This window comes from Epinephelus moara, chromosome 2, assembly GCF_006386435.1.
Source record: "Epinephelus moara isolate mb chromosome 2, YSFRI_EMoa_1.0, whole genome shotgun sequence".
Classification (NCBI taxonomy): Eukaryota; Metazoa; Chordata; class Actinopteri; order Perciformes; family Serranidae; genus Epinephelus; species Epinephelus moara.
The window spans coordinates 553,467-579,862 of record NC_065507.1 but is presented as its reverse complement, the minus strand read 5'-3'; the positions used below and the strand labels follow the sequence as shown (position 1 = coordinate 579,862).

Genomic DNA, 26,396 nt, shown 5'->3' with positions numbered 1-26,396 from the left:
GGAGAATATGTCAGAGCACCTGGAGGAAACCCACGCTGACACAGGGAGAACATGTCAGAGCACCTGGAGGAAACCCACGCTGACACGGGGAGAATATGTCAGAGCACCTGGAGGAAACACACACTGACACAGGGAGAACATGTCAGAGCACCTGGAGGAAACCCACGCTGACACAGGGAGAACATGTCAGAGCACCTGGAGGAAAGTCACACTGACACAGGGAGAACATGTCGGAGCACCTGGAGGAAACCCACGCTGACACGGGGAGAATATGGTCGGAGCACCTGGAGGAAACCCACGCTGACACGGGGAGAATATGTCGGAGCACCTGGAGGAAACACACGCTGACACGGGGAGAACATGTCAGAGCACCTGGAGGAAACACACGCTGACACAGGGAGAACATGCAAACTCCGCACAGAAGGTCCCACACCCGTGATCGAACCAGGAATCGTCTTGCTGTGAGGTGCTAACCACTACAACACCATGCCGCCCATTATCATTATTATTATTATTATTATTACTACGTAGTAAAATGAGCAGCCCGTATTTAAAGCAGACGTCATCTTGTCGCGACCCAGGCGGAAGTGTGTGGTCGGATCCAAAATGGCGGAGAACTGGAGCGAGTTGCAGCTGAAGAGGCTGATGTCGGTGAAGAAGAGGAACCGGAGCGTTTAACAGCGTCAGAACCGTCAACGGGCGGCAGCAGCGGGATTACCGGGCAGTGTACGCCGCAGTCGGGAGGGTCTCCGGTAGATGGTGTAAGGTTTGATTCTCTGATTCCGTTTAAGGCAACGCAGCGGCTAAGTTAGCATGCTAACATGTCGAGTCACGGGAGTGTGACTGTGTCCCGGTCAGTGTGTGGTGTGTGTGCGGGATGTTTACAGCTGTTTTCAGCCCGGTAACACCGCACACACACCGGGACACACCGTGTTTATCTTCTAACGGCTGTAACGGAGTCACTAACGGACCGTTAGCATGTTAGCATGTTAGCTTGCTGTCTTCCTGTTTGTGTTGTGCTTCCCTTTAGCATCATATGCTAAAAGAAGCTAACAGTTGCTAATCACGTGAGGATGATTATTGATTGGCTCAGAAATGAATCAGTGATCGATAATCAGTGTATCGATCTGTGTGAGATGTGTTGTTAGTGCTGCAGAGACACACGGTGGATCTGTTCGGTCTTTACCGATCAGCTGATCCTCATCAGGTCTCACATCATTGACTGATTTATTACCTCCGCAAAGGAGGTCATTTTTTTCGCCGGCGTTGGTCTGTTTGTTTGTTTGTCTGTTTGTTTGTTTGTCTGCAAAATAACTCAAAAAGTTATGAACGAAATTTTCAGGAAAGGTGGATAATGGGACAAGGAACAGATGATAAAATTTTGGTGGTGATCGGTTGAAGCGAAGTGGATAAAATAATAAAGTAGCGCTTAATAGCACTGTGTATTCACCGAGTTTTATTGCTAAATATTGTTGTAATTCTAAAGTTAAAAAAATTAATTTTCTGTGTTGGAAAAAAACAAAGTGAAAAATACAAAAAAATATTTTCTGTGTTGGTACAAAATAAAAACGAAATAAATACACCACAATAGTCGGGTTTCCATCCACCTATTTTTATTCGCATTTTCAACAATTGTGAAAAAAACCTTGAATGGAAACGCCAGAAATTCGAAAAAAGGCCGAAATATCGCAAAAAAGTTCTTATGCTTGGAGGGGGTGGAAAAGTCAGTGTATCGATATTAGGAAAATGCGACTTTTGGCAATGGAAACAGATTTAGCGAATAAACAATGACGTAGGCTACCGAATCGTACTTCTACTTCACACACACACCTGTGTGAACTTAGAGAGAGGTAATTACTCTAGTGTCAGGTGAGTGTATTTATCATATTTGGGGCGGCAGTAGCTCAGTCCATGGGGACTTGGGTTGGGAACCGGAGGGTCGCCTGTTCAAGTCCCCGTCCGGACCAAAAATATGGCGCGTCGACTGGTTGCTGGAGAGGTGCCAGTTCACCTCCTGGGCACTGCCGAGGTGCCCCTGAGCAAGGCACCGAACCCCCCAACCGCTCAGAGCACCTGTCATGGGCAGCCCACTCTGACATCTCTCCACTTGGTGCATGTATAGGTCCAGTTTGTGCATGTGTGTGTTCGGACCTGTGTGTAATTGACAACAGAGTGAAAAATTGAATTTCCCCACAGGGGATTAATAAACTATATAAAATTAAAAAAAATTAAAAAATTATTTCACAACTTACCTGAATAAACTGGACGTGTTGAATACCGCTGCATCATGTGCGCTGCCTGGTGTACCAACACAGACATCACGGCATTATGTAGGCTACGCTGACAGCGCTGATATGAGTGTGATGAGAGCTCTCGCAGTGGCCAAGAAGTTCCCAAGGAATCTCTCCATCTCGTCGTAGTCATGGATGTGCTGGTAGTTGTTCACATCAGTTGTGGACATGAGACGCTACGTCATCTCACGGCGCCCTCCTCTGCTACGAGTGTTCTTTTGCATTTTTGTTTTTCATGAGAAGCGCCACCTTCTGCTTGACCTGTTGACTCCCAATACTCGCAAAACAATAATGAATGGAAACGTGCATAAATTCGCATTTTCTTTTGCGCATTTTCACAAAATTCGCTTAAAATTTGCGATACATTTGGATGGAAACCCAGCTAGTGTCTCCATGGTGAAGGCATATATAACCTAATAATGATAGTGATGCAAATAACCTAATTGTAATGCAGGCTGATGCAGAGGGGGGGAGGGAATATCACGTACTTGGCGGAGGTCTGCACTGTCTGAGTGCTTTTCTAGTTGATTTTAGTCAGAGCAACTGAGGGTGTCTGAGTTCACTATGACGTCAAACAATGTGAAATTAATTATGAAGATATGTGGTGAGCGATTGATCGGCACAGAGTCGGATTACAGTTTGATATTAAAGAATCATCATCAGCAGTGTGACGTCACAGAACGAATCAATAAACAAAGATGACCACTTTATTAGGAACAGCACAGTCTACATGTCAGGGTCCAGACACTAGGGTTGGGTCGGTATGAGAAAAAAAAAAGGTCAGGTTTTTGTGAAAAACCGCATCAAGTTGGTAATACCGGATTTTCGCCACTTGGGGGCGCAGTTGACTCATTTAAAATAAAAAATGATCATAGGACAACAGAGTGACAGTAACACGTTGTTTCTTTTATTCCTTACAAATAAATTTGCAGGTTTAGCTTACGCAATCAGTGCAAACAAGGGTTGCCTCCTTCGTCTGGCTCAAAGTCAAAGTGTTGCCATATTGGCGCATTCTTTGATTTCTTCGAGACTAAATTGTCCACCGTTATCGACTCCCCGTCACTGTTAAACAAACTCCAGGCTGCAGTAGAGGCCTCGGCGCATGCGCACTTGCACCCCCTAGCTCAGTCCCCGCCCCAACCCCACCCCCTCTCTCTGCTGCTCGCTGTGCGCTTGGCAAAGAGGCAGACACAGGCTGCAAAATGACGTATGCAGTAAGGTCGGTCTCAAAAAAAGAAACTCGGTCCAAGACGGAGTACCGAACCAAATTGGTATTACCGAGAACCGACCCAACCCTACCAGACACAGTCCTGGAAAACCTGGAAGAGTCCTGGAATTAATAAAGATCCTTGAAGATAACGAGTCAACGATGTTTACAAATGTTTTGTTTGTAAACATCTTGCATGTCGTTACATTTTCCCGCCGTGTTCATAACTTCCTGTTTGTCGGCTGACTTTATGTTTGAATGTCAGGCAGTTAAGAATTGATTTTCTCTGAGGAGTTGTTGAAACGCTGATGATGTCACAGTGACAGGGGCGTGTCTTGCCTCACTGTCAGGTGGCAATGGCGGAGCGGCGGGCGGAGTGCACGTGGAAGAGACACATCTCAGACCAGCTGAAGCTCAGAGACCGAGTCCAGAGACAGGCCTTTGAGGAGATCGTCCTCCAGTGTGAGTCCGTCTGTCCATCTGTCCCTCACACTGTGGGTGTGTGTGGACAGACAGTTAAACCTGTCTCTGTCTCTGCCTCTCTGTCTCTGTCTCTGTCTCTGTCCCTCAGATAACCGTCTCCTGGAGAAGTCCGACCTGCAGGCTGTTCTTTCAGAGAGATACCAGACGGACAAGTATGACGTCCAGAGAGGACACGAGGCCAGGTGAGTCCTCAACATGTCACTTGTCCCCTGATCTGTCCCCCCTGTCCTGTGTCCCCTCTGACCTGGGTCCCTTCTGACCTATGTGCCTTCTGATCTGTCCCTTCTGACCTGTGTCCCCTCTGACCTGTGTCCCCACTGACCTGTGTCCCCACTGACCTGTGTCCCTTCTGACCTGTGTCCCCTCTGACCTGTGTCCCTTCTGACCTGTGTCCCTTCTGACCTGTGTCCCCTCTTCTGACCTGTGTGCCTTCTGACCTGTGTCCCCACTGACCTGTGTCCCCACTGACCTGTGTTCCTACTGACCTGTGTCCCCTCTAATGTCTCCTCTGACCTGTGTTCCGTCTGACCTGTGTTCCCTCTGACCTGTGTCCCCTCTGACCTGTGTCCCCTCTGACCTGTGTCCCCTCTGACCTGTGTTCCTACTGACCTGTGTTCCTTCTGACCTGTGTCCCCTCTGACCTGTGTCCCCTCTGACCTGTGTCCCCTCTAATGTCCCCTCTGACCTGTGTTCCCTCTGACCTGTGTGCCTTCTGACCTGTGTCCCCTCTGACCTGTGTCCCCTCTAATGTCCCCTCTGACCTGTGTTCCTTCTGACCTGTGTGCCTTCTGACCTGTGTCCCTTCTAATGTCCCCTCTAATATGTTCCCTCTGACCTGTGTCACCTCTAATGTCCCCTCTGACCTGTGTCCCCTCTAATGTCCCCTCTTCCCTGTGTTCTCCCTGACATGGGTCCCCTCTGACCTGTGTCCCCTCTGACCTGTGTCCCCTCTGAGCTGTGTCCCCTCTGTCCCGTCTGACCTGTGTCCCCTCTGACCTGTGTCCCCTCTAATGTCCCCTCTGACCTGTGTCCCCTCTAATGTCCCCTCTGACCTGTGTTCTCCCTGACATGGGTCCCCTCTAACGTCCCGTCTGACCTGTGTCCTGTCTGACCTGTGTCCCCTCTAATGTCCCCTTTGACCTGTGTCCCCTCTAATGTCCCTTCTGACCTGTGTCCAATCTGACCTGTCCCCTCTAATGTCCCGTCTGACCTGTGTCCCCTCTAATGTCCCCTCTGACCTGTGTCCCCTCTGACCTGTGTCCCCTCTAATGTCCCCTCTTACCTGTGTTCTCTCCAATGTGCCTTCTGACCTGTGTCACCTCTAATGTCCCCTCTGACCTGTGTCCCCTCTAATGTCCCCTTTTCCCTGTGTTCTCCCTGACATGGGTCCCCTCTAACGTCCCTCTGACCTGTGTCCCCACTGACCTGTGTCCCCACTGACCTGTGTCCCCTCTGACCTGTGTCCCCTCTGAGCTGTGTCCCCTCTAATGTCCCCTCTGACCTGTGTCCCCTCTGACCTGTGTCCCCTCTGACCTGTGTCCCCTCTAATGTCCCCTCTGACCTGTGTCACCTCTAATGTCCCCTCTGACCTGTGTCCCCTCTGACCTGTGTCCCCTCTGACCTGTGTCACCTCTAATGTCCCCTCTGACCTGTGTCACCTCTAATGTTCCCTCTGACATGGGTCCCCTCTAACGTCCCCTCTGACCTGTGTCACCTCTAATGTCCCCTCTGACCTGTGTCACCTCTAGTGTCCCCTCTGACCTGTGTCACCTCTAATGTCCCTTCTGACCTGTCCCCTCTAATGTCCCGTCTGACCTGTGTCCCTTCTGACCTTTGTCCCCTCTAATGTCCCGTCTGACCTGTGTCCCTTCTGACCTGTGTTCCCTCTAATGTCCCCTCTGACCTGCGTCCCCTCTGACCTGTGTCCCCTCTAATGTCTCCTCTGACCTGTGTCCCCTCTGACCTGTGTCCCCTCTAATGTCTCCTCTGACCTGTGTTCCCTCTGACCTGTGTGCCTTCTGACCTGTCTCCCTTCTGACCTGTGTCCCCTCTAATGTCCCCCCTGACCTGTGTCCCCTCTGACCTGGGTCCCCTCTAATGTTCCCCCTGACCTGTGTTCCCCCTGACCTGTGTCCCTTCTAATGTCCCCTCTGACCTGTGTCCCCTCTGACCTGTGTCCCCTCTAACGTGTCCAATGTCCTGTCCCTCAGCTCGGCGGCAGACTGGAGCCGCAGCGACGCGCTCCAGCAGGAAATGTCTCAGATGAGAATCAAACACCAGGAGGAACTGACGGAGCTGCACAAGAAACGAGGAGAGGTCAGTCAGCTGTACGCATACACAGGAAGTGATGTCATCTTCATATTAGACAGACGATTCCATCATTGTGCGAGTGGGCGCTGTTTGTTTATTGTCTCCACTGTTGCTGTGGTAACACCTGCAATGTTACAGAAGTGAGAGCTGATTGGTGGACAGTGAGACTAGCTGATGTGACACAGTCCTGTCCCGACCAGAGAACAGAATCATTACATGTTTTATTTACTCATTTAGCTCCGCCCACAGACGTCCATCATGTTCTTTAGTTTTTACAGCCAATGAGGAAACTCAGGCACTCAGAGGCTTTTATTGTGAAGGAGTGAAACCGCTAACAGAGGTTTTTATTGTGAAGGAGCAAAGCTGCTGACAGGCTTTTATTGTGAAGGAGTGAAGCTGCTAACAGAGGTTTTTATTGTGAAGGAGCAAAGCTGCTGACAGGCTTTTATTGTGAAGGAGTGAAACCGCTAACAGAGGTTTTTATTGTGAAGGAGCAAAGCTGCTGACAGGCTTTTATTGTGAAGGAGTGAAGCTGCTAACCGAGGCTTTTATTGTGAAGGAGTGAAGCTGCTGGTTTCCTGTCAGGGTTGAACTGGTTGAAGTGGAGCTGCTGTGAAAACAGTATTACTTTAAAAGATGTCCCTACAGAATGACTGAGTCACATGATCTTGTCTGAGTGATGATGGTGGTGATGGTGATGATGAAGATGATGGTGGTGATGATGATGATGATGATGATGAAGGTGATGATAATGGTAAAGGTGATGATGGTGATGGTAGTGGTGGTGATGGTGATGATGAAGATGGTAATAATGGTGATGGTGGTGAAGATGTGTGTGACAGACTGAGTGCTCTTCATATCTGAGATGTTTCCAGGAACAATAGTCATGTTGACTGTGACATGTGACCCCTCCTGACCTTCATTATCCAATCAACACGTCTGACGCATCTTTGTGTGGTTGGGTCCTGGAATGTTCTGGAGACATGCTGACTGCTGTGTCTGTGTTGCAGCTGGCTCAGAGTGTGATCGAACTCAACAACCAGATCCAACAGAAGGACAAAGAGATCCAGAGCAATGAGGCCAAGTATGTACTCATTGTAATCAGATTACTTACAGTTCACACACAGTACTCACAGTAATCAGAATACTCACTATACACACTGTAGCAGCATGTCTGTGAGGACAGGGATGATGTCACTGATGATGACTATGATGTCACTGATGATGATGATGATGATGATGGTGTGTCCTCAGAATGATGGAGTACCAGCAGCAGATCTCAAGTCTGGAGGGAGAGTGCCGAGAGCTGAGGAGCTACCTGCAGGTAAGACACCTCACCTGGACACTCGGGTGTCTCTGCAGACAGGCAGACAGACAGACAGACGGGAATTTTCAGTCCCGTCCCACTCCCACAAAAATAATCCCATCCCAATCCCATGAAAAAGGAAAAAAAAAATCTGTCTCGTCCCAGTCCCACAAGAATGACTCCCGTCCCATCCCTCTCCTGTGTTGTGTTTCAGTTACAGTAAAAAATATATGTATATATCTATAGTACATGGATCATACAATGCCTACCTTAGTTGAATATAAACCCAAATATGACATCTAATGTTGTGTTTTGATGTTTATTGCCTAATTAATTTAACATTCACTCCACCTTGAAGCTGTTCAGAATGAAACACATTTGATTTCTGATGTGGTCAGAAAACACGTCATAAGAACCAGTTCTGAGAGAGAAAAATGTCGTTAAAGTAGTGTTTGGTTCCTCTGACTGATATTATTATATATGACATCATTAGATTATTAAAACTGAAGCATCAGTGTCAGAGCAGCATGTTACTGTTGTAGCAGGTGTGCAGTTAAGTTGGTCGTATTCGCTCTTTTTGTTGAGATGGTTTTAGAACAAACCCGGCACACCGGCTCGTCCAAATTACTGGGCTCCCCTCTGTCATTTGGTTTAAATCCAAAACACTACCACACAGGGGCCGTGGTGTTTGGTTTAGGAACAAGTTCCATGTCTTTCTCTTATGCTCAACTCTCTGTTTTCTTCTCCGCCTCGTCTCCCCCTCACGAAGATTGCACTGTCTGTGTGTGTGTGTAGCCCATAGCCCCGCCTCCCCCACAGAGACAAAGACACTCGATGACAAGAGCTTTCCCTCCGTTCATTACGCTAATGAACCAACTCACCTGGCTGCCAGATGATGCACGGAAGTGAATGCTCTTGTCATCCAGTCTCTTTGGTGGAGAGAGACGAGGAAAACAAACACGCATGAATATGGCAATTAATCCCTTTTAATTTACCGTGCAATTAACCGACTCATCGCATTTCGCGACAGGCCTAATTATGATTCCCAGTCCCGAACGCTCCCGTTGACTTTTTTTCCCATCCCGTCCCCAATCACGTGAAGAATAGTGAAACTGATTCCCATCACGTGGGAGTCCCGAAAAAATGTCAGCCTCTAGTCCAGACAGACAGAGAGACAGACAGACAGTGTCCAGGCAGACGTAACGGTATAACCATGCGGACACATGATGAAGGTCAGTGATGAGCAGTAAAAGGTCTGATTACCCACAATCCTCTCCTGCTGCCCTCTGGCTCCCATCAGCCCCTGCTCTGCGCTCCCATCATGCTCTAGTGATGCACTGATTGTTCCAGGAGCTGCTGACAGACAGACAGGAAGTGACATCACAGCCTGAGTCTGTACAGAGACCCTACAGGCTCAGTGTGATGTCATCTAACAGAACCAATCAGGATAGTTTTCGTTTTCAACCTGAGGCCTTCATCATGTGACGTATTGGAGGTTAACCCTTTAAGATCAGACAGGATGCTGGCCACATGATCCTGTTATTCATTCAAAGGAACTTTATTAACATGAACACACTGAGACACAGATGACTGAGCACAGAGTACAGGGTGGGTCTGACAGGAGGAGGAGAACGTTATATTAACGTTAGGACAGCGTACTGGGTGGGTCTGACAGGAGGAGGAGAACGATATATTAACGTTAGCACAGCGTACAGGGTGGGTCTGACAGGAGGAGGAGAACGATACATTAACGTTAGCACAGAGTGCAGGGTGGGTCATCATCACCGCTGATGTCATCATACCGGGACATGGACACCCATTTAGAGTCCTCAGGAACTGATTAACCACCACTGATGATCCATCAGTCTGACCACCTGGTTGAGGCTAACTGTTAGCTTTAGCATCAGAGGCTGCGTTAGCGTCAGAGGCTGCGTGAGCATCTTTTGCTGCGTTAGCATCTGAGGCTGCATAAGCATCAGAGGCTGCGTTAGCTTCTGAAGCTGCGTTAGCGACTGAGGCTGCGTTAACGACTGAGGCTGCGTTAACGACTGAGGCTGTTTTAGCAACAGAGGCTGTGTTAGCTTCAGAGGTTGCGTTGTCGTCAGAGGCTGCGTTAGCATCTGAGGCTGCATTAGCATCTGAGGCTGCGTTAGCGACTGAGGCTGCGTTAGCGACTGAGGCTGTTTTAGCAACAGAGGTTGCGTTGGCGTCAGAGGCTGCATTAAGCATCAGAGGCTGCTTTAGCGACTGAGGCTGCGTTAGCGACTGAGGCTGTTTTAGCAACAGAGGCTGTGTTAGCGTCAGAGGCTGTTTAGCGTCTGAGACTGCATTAGAGATGTAACGGTATGAAAATTTCATATCACGGTTATTGTGACCAAAATTATCACGGTTATTATTATTGCGGTATTGTTTAAATTTGCTCAAAATGTTCAAAAAGTACTTTTACACACACTGAAATCATTTAACCAAGTTTTATTTTAAAAAACAAATAGAATAACAGAAAGTCTAGCATGTTTGATTTTCTTTTTGTCGTTAACAATTACTCCCATCACAGCTGTCACTTTGACTGATAGAAACACAGAGTTAGCTGCTGCCGTAGACAACTGTAGGTCAACAACACCCCAGCATTTTTTAATATTTCCTCTAGGGATGTTACCACACAGAGTAAAAGGGGGAAATGATGGTGTGAAACAGCAGAGGCACTTTGTCAACCCGCTGAGTTAACGTTACTGTCATTAGCATCAAGCTAGCAAACAATGGTACATCCTCACGGTCGGACATAAAGTAATAACATTAACAAATAGCGGCGGGGCTTTTACTCACCACAACTGCAGGGGCTCCCAGCTTCATTTGAAACAAACTACATTATAGACGGTCTGTTATTTATTAATCCCTCTGTGTGTTTATATTTTTACTTATTATCCGCTCCGTTGTCTTTGTAAAGTTAACATATCGCACCGTCATTTCAGACTCAACACTACTTAGACTTAGACTTTGTCCATCAAACTTTACATAAAATGGAAATTTGTCTTTGACAGTGGCATAAAATAAAAAAGACACACAACACAGATGACACTATGCACAATAAATACATATAAATAAGAATAAATATAAGTAAAATAGATCAGTCCAGTTTGCTCCAGAGAGGAGTTAAAAGATAGATGGGCATGAATAAAAATGCATAAAGTGCCTATACAAAACTAACTGCATAGTAAAATTATGCAGTTAGTTTTGTATAGGCACTTCCTGAATTTGTTTCAAATTAAAAGCCCCTTATAACCCCGGCTGAGAGAAACCCTCCATTTTCTAAATAGACTTTTATTCTGAAACATTTGCAGGAACATGTTGTGTAAGATTCAGTGACTTGTATGTTTACGTACAGTACTTCAAATGTAGCTCCTGCCATCTGCTGACGTTTTTACGTTACTACAACAACATGTCGGCTGACACATGAACAGACACAGTGACTGAAATAATAGTAAAAGTAATAAAAACAGGACAAGAATAACCTGATGACATCACACACGTCGTAAAAGACGACCAGGGATAATTGGTGAGTACCAGTGTGTAGTGTGTCATGTCTGTCAGCCAAGTCACAATTTTATGACTCCACAATTAATGTGACATAGTGACTTTCAGAATGGGCAGAAAAGTCGTGTAGTGTGTGCCAGGCACAGGTACACTCACTGTATAGTTGTGGGTGGTGGTCACGGAGATGGCTCATCAAATTTGAAATGTTACCCCCCTTCGCCGAGACTTTCCTTCTGCATTTTCTGCAGTCAGGGTGACTATCTTCAATTAGTTTCCCCTCAGTGTGCTTTTAAAATCCAAAATGCGTCCAGACTTCAGACTTTGTCCTTTTAGAGGGGGGAAAAATCTCGGGTGCCTTTGGTGCCTTCTGCCATGTTTTCAGAGGCCAAACATTGCAAACTGCGCATGCGCGCCTGTGTCTGAGGGACTGCTGCTGCTTTTCCAGGCAATGAGCAGTATCACCGTTAGTTTTTCAACGTGCGGTAATCAAACACGATTTTAATGATAATTAAAATTTGAAACGGTAAAATCAATCAATCAATCAATCAATCAATCAATTTTATTTATAAAGCCCAATATCACAAATCACAATTTGCCTCATAGGGCTTTACAGCATACGACATCTAATACTAACCGTCAGGAATTTTACCAGTAATCGTTACATCCCTAGTTAGCATTAGAGGCTGCGTTAACATCAGAGGCTACGTTACCACCTGAGGCTGTGTTAGCATCAGAGGCTGTGTTAGAGACTTAGGCTGCGTTAGCGTCAGAGGCTGCGTTAGCATCAGAGGCTGCGTTAACGTCAGAGGCTGCGTTAGCGTCAGAGGCTGTTTTACAGACTGAGGCTGCGTTAGAGACTGAGGCTGCGTTAGCGTCAGAAGCTGCGTTAGCGTCATAAGCTGCGTTAGCATCATAGGCTGCGTTAGCATCATAGGCTGCATTAGCGTCATAAGCTGCGTTAGTGTCAGAGGCTGCGTTAGCGACTGAGGCTGTGTTAGTGTCATAAGCTGCGTTAGCGTCAGAGGCTGCATTACCGACTGAGGCTGCGTTAGCATCATAAGCTGCGTTAGTGTCAGAGGCTGCGTTAGCATCATAAGCTGCATTAGCGTCAGAGGCTGTGTAAGCTTGGACCTGTTTGCGTTGAGGCGGTGCTGACATTGCTGATGTCACAGTGAAGGTTGTCAGAGGCGTTTATGGTGATGTGACTTCCTGCAGGACCTGGAGAGGGCCAACCAGACGCTGAAGGACGAGTACGACGCTCTGCAGATCACCTTCTCTGCTCTGGAGGAGAAACTGAGGAAGACCACCGAGGACAACCAGGAGCTGGTGTCCCGCTGGATGGCCGAGAAGGCTCAGGAGGCCAACAAGCTCAACGCCGAGAACGAGAAGGACAGCAGGTAACTGCCCCGCCCTCCACACCCTGTTTTAATAAACACCACAGAAATTACATCACACAGCATTATTATATACTGTGTGATGTCACTGTTTCAGACACTCTCTTCTTCTGTGGTGTTTAATAACACCCTGTGATGTCACTATTTCAGATGCTCTCTTCTTTTTCAAGGGATTCAAGGAAGTTTATTGTCATTACCGGAACATGTTGGTACATGAAGGCAACGAAAATTGTACTCAGGTCCCGGTTAGGGAAACAAAGATAAAAGAAACAGTAAAACACTAGAGTAGAGAAAAACAAAACAAAAACGTAGGCACTAAAAATAACATTGCAATAGATATCAATAAATAAAAACATAAATAAGTGTGTAGAGGTAGTGTGAGGATATAGCACCATAATTGCACATGCCCATTAAGTGCATAATTGAAAGAAAATAAATTTAAAACATTAACAAAAAAAAAAAAGTTAACAAAATATATAACAAAAAGGACCAGCAGCATTAAAAGTTCAAGAGTTCATGAGTCTCACAGTTTCTGGAAAGAAGCTCTATTTCAGCCGGGTGGTTCTTGCCTTTATGCTGCGCAGCCTTCTTCCTGAGGGGAGGGGGGCAAACAGTCCATTGGCTGGGTGGGTGGAGTCCTTCATGATGCAGAGGGCCTTCCTCCTGCACCTGGTGGCATAAGGCCCGTTTCCACCGCAGGAACTTCAGGGTAATTTTACAGGGCCGGGGCCGTTGGTGCGTGTCTCCACTGCAGGAACCACCCCCGAAGGACAGAGTTCTGGAACTAAACAAGACTAAACAAGTCCCTGCCTCGGAGTAGGTACTCAGAACAGCCCCGAAAGACTCCTGGCTGGGGCTTGGGGGTTACTTTGTGCTGATTGGATATACTCAAGGGGGGATGTGACGACAACAGAAAGCAACAAAATAGCCGGCATTTTCAAAACTCAGCAGACGAGGGTTAGCTCGTTCACATAGCTTCCGCCGCCATGTAAAATAAACTCAGTAAATGGTCCGTGAAAAAAATATTTTTTCCGGCGGATATCTTAGTTACAACATGATTGAGCTAGCAAAGCAGTTTTGTGTTGCTATGTGTGGTATTTATTCAGTTTTGGGAAATCACGATGTCTAGAAAGCATCAGCTGACAGGGACAGCTAACAGCAGCAGCAAAGCTAACATCAGGACGTCATCTGTTAAAAGCCTCCCGTTGTCGGATACGACATGAAACTACTCCAGTTAGCTCAATCATGTTGTAACTAAGACATCCGCTGGAAAAAATATTTTTTTCACAGACCATTTAGTGAGTTATTACACACACCGCTATCAGCTAACGGCGTCCCTACTTCGCCCCAGTCAAAATGGTCGTGCAACGATTACATCACATCCAGAGCCCGTAACTTTACAGGAACCTTCCTCCTACTCCGCTCTCTCAGTGGAGACACGGCGGTTGAGAGGGCCGAGCGAGAGGACGTTCCTGTAGTAGTTCCTGCCCCTTAAATAGTACCAGGAACTTCTTCAGTGGAAACGGGCCTGTAGATGTCTGACAGGGTGGGCAGGCTACTGTCCGCGATCTTCTGGGCGGTCTTCACCACCCGCTGCAGAGCCTTCCTGTCTGCAGCACAACAGTTTCTGTGGTGTTAAATAACACCCTGTGATGTCACTGTTTCAGACATGCTCTTCTTCTGTGGTGTTTAATGACATGTTGTGATGTCACTGTTTCAGACGCAGACAGGCTAAGCTGCAGAAGGAACTGGCCGATGCTGCCAAAGAGCCTCTGCCCATCGACCCGTTAGTATCTCAACTATGCCACATGATTCGTGTGTCCTCACTGTGTCTTCACTGTGTCCTCACTGTGTCATCACTGTGTCCTCACTGTGTCTCTTTCCTCACTGTGTCTCTATCCTCGCTGTGTCCTCGCTGCGTCTCTTTCCTCACTGTGTCTCTGTCCTCACTGTGTCCTCACTGTGTCCTCACTGTGTCCTCATTGTGTCCTCATTGTGTCTTTATCCTCACTGTGTCTCTGTCCTCACTGTGTCCTCACTGTGTCCTCACTGTGTCTCTATCCTCACTGTGTCTCTATCCTCACTGTGTCTTTCCTCACTGTGTCTCTATCCTCGCTGTGTCCTCACTGTGTCTCTGTCCTCACTGTGTCCTCACTGTGTCCTCGCTGTGTCTCTATCCTCGCTGTGTCCTCGCTGTGTCTCTATCCTCGCTGTGTCCTTGCTGCGTCTCTTTCCTCACTGTGTCTCTGTCCTCGCTGTGTCTCTGTCCTCGCTGTGTCTCTATCCTCGCTGTGTCCTCGCTGTGTCTCTATCCTCACTGTGTCTCTTTCCTCGCTGTGTCTCTATCCTCGCTGTGTCCTCACTGCGTCTCTTTCCTCACTGTGTCTCTTTCCTCACTGTGTCTCTATCCTCGCTGTGTCTCTTTCCTCGCTGTGTCTCTATCCTCGCTGTGTCCTCGCTGTGTCCTCACTGTGTCTCTATCCTCGCTGTGTCTCTTTCCTTGCTGTGTCTCTATCCTCGCTGTGTCCTCACTGTGTCTCTATCCTCACTGTTTGTCTTTCCTCGCTGTGTCTCTATCCTCGTTGTGTCCTCACTGTGTCCTCACTGTGTCTCTATCCTCGCTGTGTCCTCACTGTGTCTCTATCCTTGCTGTGTCCTCACTGTGTCTCTATCCTCGCTGTGTCTCTTTCCTCACTGTGTCTCTGTCCTCGCTGTGTCTCTATCCTCGCTGTGTCCTCACTCTGTCTCTGTCCTCGCTGTGTCTCTTTCCTCGCTGTGTCCTCACTCTGTCTCTGTCCTCACTTTGTCCTCACTGTGTCTCTGTCCTCGCTGTGTCTCTATCCTCGCTGTGTCCTCACTCTGTCTCTGTCCTCACTTTGTCCTCACTGTGTCTCTGTCCTCACTGTGTCTCTGTCCTCAGGGACGATGACATCGAGGTCCTGGCAGAGGATGGAGGGAAGGGCGGCGGAGAGACATCACCCAACAGGGCGCTCAGCAGGACTCCCAGGTCAGAACGGTATACTGGGAACACAGGGGACACTGGGAGACATTTCAAAGAGTGTTTGTCATGACTGTCCTCACTCTGCAGACTAAGGACAGGACTGCATTAAAGACAGACTGAGGACAGGACAGTGTCCGAGACGGACCGAGGACAGGACAGTGTCCGAGACAGACTGAGGACAGGACAGTGTCCGAGACGGACCGAGGACAGGACTGTGCCCGAGACGGACCGAGGACCGGACAGTGTCCGAGACGGACCGAGGACAGGACTGTGTCCGAGACAGACTGACTCTACTCCTGTCAGTAGAGGTTTGACAGGGACTGGTGTGTCACGGACGGGTGTGTCACGGACGGGTGTGTGACAGGGACTGGTGTGTCACGGACGGGTGTGTGACAGGGACGGGTGTGTGACAGGGACGGGTGTGTGACAGGGACGGGTGTGACACGGACGGGTGTGTGACAGGGACTGGTGTGTCACGGACAGGTGTGACAGGGACGGGTGTGACAGGGACTGGTGTGTCACGGACGGGTGTGACAGGGACGGGTGTGTCGCGGACGGGTGTGTCGCGGACGGGTGTGACACGGACGGGTGTGTCACGGACGGGTGTGTGACAGGGACGGGTGTGACAGGGACAGATACATCTGTTAACTCTGTGTCCTCTGTTAGAAGAACCAATGAAAAGAGTTCGACATGAAACCCACAACAGCTACAGGAGGCTCCACCCACTTACCGCTCTCTGCTGCTGACATCATCAGAGACGTTTCTGTCAGTCTGTCCTCAGCATCTTTTGTCTTTGTCGTGAAAATTAACCCCTGTTAAAACATCTCAATCCAGTTAGTCTGATGTCAGCAGTGACCCACCTACCACACCTCCCTCTGACAGGTTCAGGTTCACCTCCACAGGTCTTATTAAACCAAATCTGAAATAGTATTTACATCTCCCATGTCACGTCTGTGATAATTAAATGACAGAAGTTGATAGAAGTTTTGTCTTTACCTCTGACAGTTGGATGTCTCTGTGTGCTGGGTTTAAAAACTGTGATCAGGTCTGAGTGGACAGATGAGACTCATGTGGACTCGTGTGATGACGTCCGTCCCCACAGCAGCTGTGTCATCGTCCTGACACCAGGGATGGTGACCATCAGTTGACATTAGGCCCGTTTCCACTGAAGAAGTTCCTGGTACTATTTAAGGGGCAGGAACTACTACAGGAACGTCCTCTCGCTCGGCCCTCTCAACCGCCGTGTCTCCACTGAGAGAGCGGAGTAGGAGGAAGGTTCCTGTAAAGTTACGGGCTCTGGATGTGACGTAATCGTTGTGCGACCATTTTGACCGGGGCGAAGTAGGGACGCTGTTAGCTGTTAGCCAATAGTGGTGTCTGTAATAACTCATGAAGTGGCCCGGGGAAAAATATTTTTTCCAGCGGATGTCTTAGTTACAACATGATTGAGCTAACTGGAGTAGTTTCATGTCGTATCCGACAACGGGAGGCTTTTAACAGATGACATCGTGATGTTAGCTTTGCTGCTGGTGTTAGCTGTCTCTGTCAACTGATGCTTTCTAGACATCGTGATTTCCCAAAACTGAATAAATACCACACATAGCAACACAAAACTGCTTTGCTAGCTCAATCATGTTGTAACTAAGATATCCGCCGGAAAAAATATTTTTTTCACGGACCATTTACTGAGTTTTCTTACATGGCGGCGGAGGCTATGTGAACGAGCTAACCCTCGTCTGCTGAGTTTTAAAAATGCCGGCTATTTTGTTGCTTTCTGTTGTCGTCACATCCCCCCTTGAGTATATCCAATCAGCACCAAGTAACCCCCAAGCCCCAGCCAGGAGTCTTTCGGGGCCGTTCTGAGTACCTACTTCGAGGCAGGGACTTGTTTAGCCCCTGTAAAAGTTCCGGAACTCTGTCCTTCGAGGGTGGTTCCTGCAGTGGAGACACGCACCAACGGCCCCGGCCCTGTAAAATTACCCCGAAGTTCTTGCGGTGGAAACGGGCCGATAAAGAATTGATCAGTGGGAGGGGTTAACTGTGGTGAAGACGTTTAATGTCCCTCAGACTCTGATCCAGAGTCCGTCAGGGTCTGATGGTGACAGGTGATGTCATGATGGAGAGGTGATGACATCACGCCAGACTCTGTTTACATCATACCTGTGTCCCTGTGTGAGTGTGTGTCCTCTGATGTCTCTGCAGTAAGAAGATGTCCCAGCCTCCTCCTGGTGGTCTCTTGGACTCCATCTCCAACATCTTTGGGTATGTAGCTGTAAGATCATCAGAGCTGCGTCCAGGTCTCTGCTCCGTCTCATTGACCACCTGTCTGTCTGTCTGTCCACCTGTCTGTCCGTCTGCAGCGTGTCTGAGTGTGTCCAGCCTGGACTCGTCCCACCACTCTCCAGGTGAAGGACTGTGTGTGTGTTCACCTGTTCACACTGTCAGCGCTTCGATTTACAGCTCGCCCCGTGCTGACGCCTCGTTAACACTCATCATCATCATCATCCTCATCATCTGTGTGACGTGTGATTGGCTGTCAGCAGAGATTAGTCCTGTGATTGGCTGTTAGCAGCAGAGGATGAGTTGTGGTCGATCGTGGTGCTGTCAGTGTGAACACTCGGTGAAGTTTGTGGTGTCGAGATTATTGTTGGTGATAATCTCAGTACTAAATCAATAATCAATAATCAGTTGTAGCCTGTAGAGAACTGTGTGTGTGTGTGTGTGTGTGTGTGTGTGTGTGTGTGCGTTCGCGTGTGCGTGTGCGTGGACAGAAGACACGCCTGCTGTCTTCTTCCTGTGATGTACCATTAACTGATCGATGATGTAACAGCTCATCGTTAACCTCCCACACCAATACGATAACGACATGATGATGACACGTCAGTGAGTGTAAACATTAACAATAAAAGGTCAGATCACAGTATTGATCGACAGCAGGTGATTGGTCGATGAGGTGGTGAACTCTGCCAATCAGATCTGACGTTTATCACAGAGACAGTTTGAGACAGTATTGATTATCACCTGAAACATGTGACAGTGATCAACCCTGAGTCAAACCATCATGGACTTTGTCTTCTCTCAATCAGCTGATCAGTGACTGTAGGCTGGTATTGATCATGTGTTTATCCGACAGTTCAGAGTTCCGTTCGGTCTGAGTTCATCACAACAAGGAATAAAAACAAGTCTCCATGTGTTTAAATGAGACAGTAGGACAGAGAGAGAGAGACAGACGGACAGAGAGACAGACGGACAGAGAGAGACAGACGGACGGACAGACAGACAGACAGACAGACAGACAGAGTTAGCTTCCATAGCAAAGACAGACAGACAGTGTTAGCTTCCATAGCAAAGACAGACAGACAGTGTTAGCTTCCATAGCAAAGACAGACAGACAGAGTTAGCTTCCATAGCAAAACAAACAAGTGTGGTCCTCCTTTGTAAGATTGGCTTCCTGTGACATCATCCATCCACTGAGTGAGAGCATACGGGTCGGCCAGTCTGGTCCCGTTGGTCAGTGTTTACTTATTCAAGTAACACTGGCGGTCCCGGAGAGTGAGTGACCTGACATGGTGCGTTGGTAAATTCAGTCTGACGCTCTACACTAAAATGAGAGCCCTGTTGGTGGAAGAAACGGAGCGTTATATTTCTACATGAATGAACCAACGGTTAAGTTAATCACACATTCACTCCGCTCGGCGCTCTGCTGCTCCGTCTCCACAGACAGAGTGTCCAGAGTGCGCTCTGCCACTCTGAGAGTGCGCTGCTCTGGATAACCCAACGCTACATTCAGACAGCGCTCCCAATTTATCAACGCTCCAGTTTGTGTCAGAGTGCGCTCCCACACTCTGTTTCTGAACGCACCACTCACATCATCTTCCTCCATCGTCTAAAACAAGACAACACAACTTGTTAGCTAGCGCTAGCTAATGTCTGTGGAGAACTGTTTTGCCTCCAGCTAAGCCCCGCCCACCAACAAAAATCACTCTGTTTACTAACAGCAAAAGTTTCCATAGAGTCATATGACTCAAACGTGTTCATGAGGAGTTCACAGTTCCTCCCACCTCGACTTTATTTAAACATTCAAAGTGCCCAAACTTTATCGTCCTGGTGATCGATACATCAGTGATGATGATGATGATGATGAAGGTGTGTTAGCATGTTGGACATGTTTCATTTAGAACGCTGACACTGTAGCTGAACAGGAAACAGAAGGCGGGTCTTCCTGCTCCACTGTAATGTGACTGACTGACCAATCAGCTTGTAGTGCTAACCCTTAGCATGTTGCTAACTGTGTGCAGCTAAAAGACTGTGAGAGGAGCTTGTGTTTGTGAACTTTGGTTCCACATCAGGCTGCGTGCAACCTCATAGCCCTGATGTCTGTCTCTCTGTCTCTGTCTCTCTGTCTGTCTGTCTCTCTTGTCTGTCTGTCTGTCTGTCTGTCCACGTGTCCATCGTTGTGACTGTGCTCCTCTTCCTCAGCAGGCGTCGAACAGCCAACTCCTTCAGCACGTCACCTGAAAACACTGAAGCCCCCTCAGGAGTGTGTGCGGAGGTTCGAGTCCCCTCAACGGCTCTCCACGTGTTTGTGAGTAACCAGTGGACTCAGTGATTGGTGGACTGGGAGACCAGCTGATCGGTGACATCATCAGTAACCTGGGGTGGGGTTAAACAGGAAACATTACCAGCTGGTATTATTCGGGCATTTCTGTTCGAGTGTCTGATACCTGGGCGTCTCTTTCCCCGGGTGTCTGTTGCATGTTTCCCAGGTGTAACCTTATTGGTCAGTGATGAGCAGTAAAAGGTCTGATTACCCACAATCCTCTCCTGCTGCCCTCTGGCTCCCAGCAGCCCCTGCTCTGCGTTCCCATCATGCTCTAGTGATGCACTGATGGTTCCAGGAGCTGCTGACAGACAGACAGGAAGTGACATCACAGCCTGAGTCTGTACAGAGACCCTACAGGCTCAGTGTGATGTCATCCAACAGAACCAATCAGGATAGAGCATTGGGCTGAGGAAGAGGAGGGAGCTGATCTCAAGTTTTCAACCTGAGGCCAGACAAAGACACACAGCTGTTTTTTATTGGCTCGGCGTCAAACCCTGACTGTGTGTGTGTGTGTGTGTCTGTGTGTCTGTGTGTGTGTGTCTGTGTGTGTCTGTGTGTGTGTGTGTGTGTTCAGGAAGCTCACGACGGTGAGGTGAACGCAGTGAGGTTCAGCCCCGGCTCTCGTCTCCTAGCAACGGGAGGGATGGACCGCAGGGTGAAGCTGTGGGAGGTGGTGGCCGGTGAGTGGAGGGTGGAAACAGGAAGTAGCTTCAGACTGGTGTTGGTCTGACAGCAGGTTGATCCTTTAAATACTTTATTATTAATGTCTTTTATTGTTTTTATAATTAGTCGTTTTCTAAGTTCAAATGTCTCAACATGACAAAAATGTCATTTATCACAGTTATTTATTTTTCTTTAATATATGGTCCAACAGAAGGGGGCGCTGTGAGGGGTTGACCAATCCTAACTGCAGACACTGTTTATTACTGCTGGTTTCTGACTGTCAGGACTTTAAATCACATCTTAAAACTGTCTCAGGTTGAACTTAACTTTGTCCTCATGTCTCTTCTGTCTTCTTTGAACTCTCGTTACTTTTATATTTATTATTATTTTTGTGTGTGTGTCTGTGTGTGTCTGTGTGTGTGTGCAGGTCGCTGTGAGCCTAAAGGAGCTCTGACTGGCAGTAACGCTGGAATCACCAGCATTGAGTTCGACAGCGCTGTAAGTGTTTTACCTCCTGGTCGATCAGATGGACGCGTGGACGTCCAAAGATAATGAGTTTTTTTATTAACACATATTCTTACATGAAGACAGAATGTTTGGTTATTTAACACACATCTGTGTTTGTGTTTCAGTCTCACTGAGTTAAAGTTCAGCACCATGTGCATCCAGATGATAAATGTGGGAATGTTTGGTTTATGTTTCCTCCAGAGCTGCAGCTGACTGTTATTACTCATTAATGTGCACTTATTTTCATGCCTCATCAATAAGTCTGTAAAAAAAAACACTATTCACAGGTTATTTATACTGTGAGAAGTTAAATTTGGTCATTTTATCATTTTAAGTAAAATACTGAATAAAGAGTTTTTTTGGTCAAACGAGCTGAATTAAAGCACAGACTAAAAACTTCAGTCAGAAAACTGATAAAACATAATGTACAATCTCAAATACTGAAAGTAACAGACAGGAGTATCGTTTATCTTTGACTGTAAAAGTCTCAGGATACCTGAACTGTCCTCACTTATAAATATATGTAATGATCAAACACATCACACCTGTTGGGTTAATAATATTTTATTGGGTTCATATATTTGTTTTGTGTCTTTAGGGATCGTACCTGTTGGGTTCAAATATTTGTTTTGTGTCTTTAGGGATCGTACCTGCTGGCGGCGTCAAACGACTTTGCCAGTCGTATCTGGACTGTGGATGACTACAGACTGAGGGTGAGTCTTTACAGCTCTCACCTCACACTACATCATGATGAGACACTGATCAGTCTTTACCTGTCTGACAGGTGTCCAGGTCGATCAGCAGTGTTTCATTTATATGAGTTATATTTATTTATATGTATATATGTGAGCTAGGGTTAGACGACAGATAACTTACTGTCAGTCTTCTGGTCAGTGATGTGATGTAAAAGGTCTGAACCTCAGGTTCCCCTCTGTTGGCCATTTTGGCTCCCAGCAGCCCCTGCTCTGTGCTCCCATCATGCTCTAGTGATGCAGTGATGGTCCCAGGGGCTGCTGACAGACAGGAAGTGACATCACAGTCTGAGTCTGTACAGAGACCCTACAGGCTCAGTGTGATGATGAGTCACATCCAACAGAACCAATCAACATGGAGCGTGAGGCTGATGAGGCGGGGCCTGAGTGCTGATCTCATTCTTCTGCTGAGACCATAAAGACATGACACATCTTCATCATGTGACATCACAAGACGTTATTATAAGTTCATTAAAACTTAATCACCACAGCAGTTTACAGTATTAATGATAACAGTTATCTCAAGGCAATTGAATCGAACGCAACTGGACTTGGTTTTGTCTTAGAAGTAGTTTCACCTCTTATCCAAGAGGCTTCATCAGTTCATGCTTGTCTGACTAGGCTGGAACTAGTCTGACAAACTGGTGTGTAAGCACCCAGGTATTTAACCTCTGAGGAGGTCTTCACAAGGCCAGTGATGTCACTGGTTGAATGAACACCTGGATGAATGAGAATATCCACAGGCATGATAACAGTTGTGTTAGACTGTAACACACCAATAGACAACATGTCCGGTGTACGTCAGTTGCATATCTGTGTGTCCCTCCAGCACACCTTGACAGGTCACAGCGGGAAGGTGCTGTCAGCTCGATTCCTATTGGACAACACTCGAATCGTCTCCGGGAGCTACGATCGAACACTCAAACTGTGGGACCTTCGCAACAAAGTCTGTACGTGATTGGACAGTTGTCAGGGACAGGTGGTCAACAGTCTCAGTCCGCTCAGCTCATCCCATCATCCCCTGCTGTCTCACCTGTGCAGGTACCAAGACGGTGTTCGCTGGTTCCAGCTGTAATGACATCGTGTGCACGGAGCAGTGCGTCATGAGCGGACACTTTGACAAGAAAGTTCGATTCTGGGACATCAGGTACTTTTTATTACCGGTCCTCAGTCTGAGAGGGGGACAGGCGGGGTTGGACCACCACGTCCAACACTACCTGTCCTCAGTCTTAGGACAAGTAGTGTTGGACAGGTGTGGACCACCACGTCCAACACCACCTGTCCTTAGTTTGAGAGTGAGGACAGGTGGGGTTGGACAGGTGTGGACCACACCTGTCCAACCCCGCCTATCTTCAGTCTGAGAGGGGGACAGGCGGGGTTGGACAGGTGTGGACCACCACGTCCAACACCACCTGTCCTCAGTTTGACTGAATGAGTTCTGTAGGTTTTGTAGGAACTGATGGTGTCATGGCGTCTGTGTGTCAGAGCGGAGAGTATAGTGAAGGAACTGGAGCTGCTGGGCAGAGTCACATCTCTGGACCTGAACCACGACCGCACCGAGCTGCTCACCTGCTCTAGAGACGACCTGGTGAAGATCATCGACCTGCGCACCAACGGCGTCAGACAGACCTTCAGGTGAGTCGATAGTGAGACGGTTATACAGGAGGAGGAGTCAGATCAGAGTCCTGCTGACATCTCAAACACTCAAGACTTCTGTTTCTTCTTCTATTTAAAGTCGATGATGAAAACAAATTATTACTGTGTGTGTGTGTGTGTGTGTGTGTGTGTTTAGTGCTCAGGGTTTCAAGTGTGGAGCCGACTGGACCAGAGTCACCTTCAGGTGGGTTCAACACTCATTAGTTTCCTCATTTAGGGGGCGTGTCAGAGAGTTTACAGTCTGCAGATATCGTCACTGTGGAGTGTTTGTAAACTCATCGTGTATACACACGTATACACGCATATATATGTATATGTGTGTATATAAAATAAAAAGAACAAATATGAATTAATTCTGATCAATTGTATTTTAATAATAATAATAATAATAATGATAATATTTTGGTCCTGTATTTTGGTCTTTACTCAGTCACTGTTAAACTTTCTGTCAGTGACACTTCCTGTTTCACATTAAAAGCCTCCTGATAATGGGAGGGATTTATTTTAGTCAGCTCAGTTTTTGATTGTTTGTTTGTTTGTTTGTTGTGTTCAGTCCTGATGGCAGCTACGTGGCCGGAGGATCAGCTGACGGAGCTCTGTACATCTGGAATGTTGTGACGGGGAAAGTGGACCGGACTCTGGACCGAAACCATAAGTAAGAAACCAAAACCTCGTTATGTACGTGTAACACACCTCGTTATATACGTGGAACACTCCTTGTTATATACGTGGAACACACCTCGTTATATACGTGGAGCACACCTCGTTATATACGTGGAACACACCTCGTAACATAGTGGAACACACCTCGTAACATAGGTGGAACACACCTCGTTATATATGTGGAACACACCTCGTAACATAGTGGAACACACCTCGTAACATAGGCGGAACACACCTCGTTATATACGTGGAACACACCTCGTAACATAGTGGAACACACCTCGTAACATAGGTGGAACACACCTCGTAACATAGTGGAACACACCTCGTAACATAGGTGGAACACACCTCGTTATATATGTGGAACACACCTCGTAACATAGTGGAACACACCTCGTAACATAGGTGGAACACACCTCGTTATATACGTGGAACACACCTCGTAACATAGGTGGAACACACCTCGTTATATACGTGGAACATACCTCGTTATATACGTGGAACACACCTCGTTATATATGTGTGTGCTCACATGTTGATCATCTGTTTTATTGTCCTTCCTGCAGCTCTGCCATCAACTCAGTGTCGTGGTCGCCGTCAGGAGCATACGTCGCCAGTGTGGAGAAAGGCAGCAAGGCCATCCTGTGGTCGGACATGTGACTGGCTGAGGGACCTGCTGAAGATGATGATGATGATGATGATGATGATGATGAAGATGATGATGAAGGGACTGTGGACAGGTGGAGACAGAGAGGACGATGAAGGGTGTGACGGATTCCTTGTTGTTGAACTCAGACAGACTGATGGGGACTGAATGGACTCTGCCGTCACGTTTACGTTTTAGAGCTTTTAACAAACTGCCGTCTTCATCCAGCCGGAGGTGAAAGGGTTAATAATAAAGTCTTCATGTCCAGCCAGAGGTGTCTGTCTGTCTGTCTGTCTGTCTGTCTGTCTTACCTAAATCACATCTGCGCCATCACTTCCTGTTTACTTCCTGTTGTGTGTCTGAAGGTTCCTGATGCGTCCAGCAGGTGTCTCTGTCACACAGGTGTGATGATGTCACATCCTGGCCTGCAGCTCTGTGGATGGACCAGTCACTGAAGGGTTCGAATCATCACAACACGATCATTAAAAAGATTCAGTATGAAGAAACTGTTGGCTGCTCAGAGGAAACACTTAAAACAAACAAACAAACAGGATGTTCAACAATCAAACAGGATGTTCAAGGATCATAAAGGACGACAAAATAAAAACATCAAACAAAAAGTCTTAAAGCTGTAGAATCCCTTATCTTAAATTAAGGCCTTCATTGGTTTTATAATGTCTCATATCATATAATCCCACATGTGACAGAGGATTTTTGAATGTTTTTCTTGATGTTGTGTTTTCGAACCTTAAAAGTTTTTTTCTTATTTTTCAAAATATAATTTACCAACCGCCTCTCACAATTATGTCACTGACAAATAATAGTTTATGTTTTTTTTTAAAAATATTTTGCAAAGTCGTCTCTGACACTGAAAAAACTTTTATTTCCTTCAGTAATGCTTATTTAAAAACTGCACTTTATTCAGAGTGGCATTAAAAATCTGAGAACAAACTGAAAAGTTTCAGATGAACAGAATTATAAGAAATAATCAGTATGAAACATGTAAATAAAATGAAATATAAATGTGCCTCATGTTAAAGTGTTTCAACACGTCAGGACTGAAGATACTGAAAATGTAAAAATCTATATAATCACTTTGCTCAGGCTGAACAACATATTCTTCAAAAACCCTTAACTTGGTCGGAGGAGGGAGGGAGGGAGAGAGAGGGAGAGAGGGAGAGAGAGGGAGAGAGGGAGAGAGAGAGAGAGAGAGAGAGAGAGAGAGAGAGAGAGAGAGAGAGAGAGAGAGATCAGCAGACAGACTGCTGAGTCAGACTGACAAACTTAATCGGCTCAGCAGAGACACACACGTCTGTTGACGGGACACTCACACTGTCAGACTCACATCAGTCATTATTGATTATTAATAATGTGAACAGACTC

General features: G+C 47.1%; 1 protein-coding gene and 2 non-coding genes across 11 annotated transcripts; all 3 read left to right on the top strand.

Moving 5' to 3' along the window:
* Nucleotides 1–572: 572 nt before the first annotated feature.
* On the top strand, nt 573–25,284 carry atg16l1 (ATG16 autophagy related 16-like 1 (S. cerevisiae)). 9 transcript variants are annotated; one of them, XM_050060522.1, is made up of 21 exons: nt 575–761; nt 3,849–3,960; nt 4,070–4,163; nt 6,192–6,297; nt 7,302–7,375; nt 7,546–7,615; nt 12,344–12,525; nt 14,243–14,308; nt 15,443–15,538; nt 17,726–17,785; nt 17,884–17,928; nt 20,006–20,108; nt 20,701–20,806; nt 21,217–21,287; nt 21,938–22,009; nt 22,878–22,998; nt 23,090–23,195; nt 23,534–23,683; nt 23,841–23,888; nt 24,258–24,359; nt 24,934–25,284. In XM_050060522.1, exons 2-21 carry the CDS (start codon nt 3,855–3,857, stop codon nt 25,025–25,027), a joined length of 1,872 nt encoding a protein of 623 aa, XP_049916479.1. In that variant the 5' UTR covers nt 575–761; nt 3,849–3,854; the 3' UTR covers nt 25,028–25,284. The 9 variants fall into 9 exon arrangements, with proteins under 9 accessions (XP_049916549.1, XP_049916479.1, XP_049916490.1 ...); XM_050060533.1 differs by having other exon boundaries at nt 3,819–3,960; XM_050060544.1 differs by having other exon boundaries at nt 576–761; nt 15,443–15,529.
* On the top strand, nt 20,303–20,576 carry LOC126383260 (small Cajal body-specific RNA 6). Its single transcript, XR_007569125.1, has one exon. It is a non-coding gene; the product is annotated as a small Cajal body-specific RNA 6 (non-coding RNA).
* Nucleotides 22,185–22,463, top strand: LOC126383266 (small Cajal body-specific RNA 6). Its single transcript, XR_007569128.1, has one exon. It is a non-coding gene; the product is annotated as a small Cajal body-specific RNA 6 (non-coding RNA).
* Nucleotides 25,285–26,396: the final 1,112 nt, after the last annotated feature.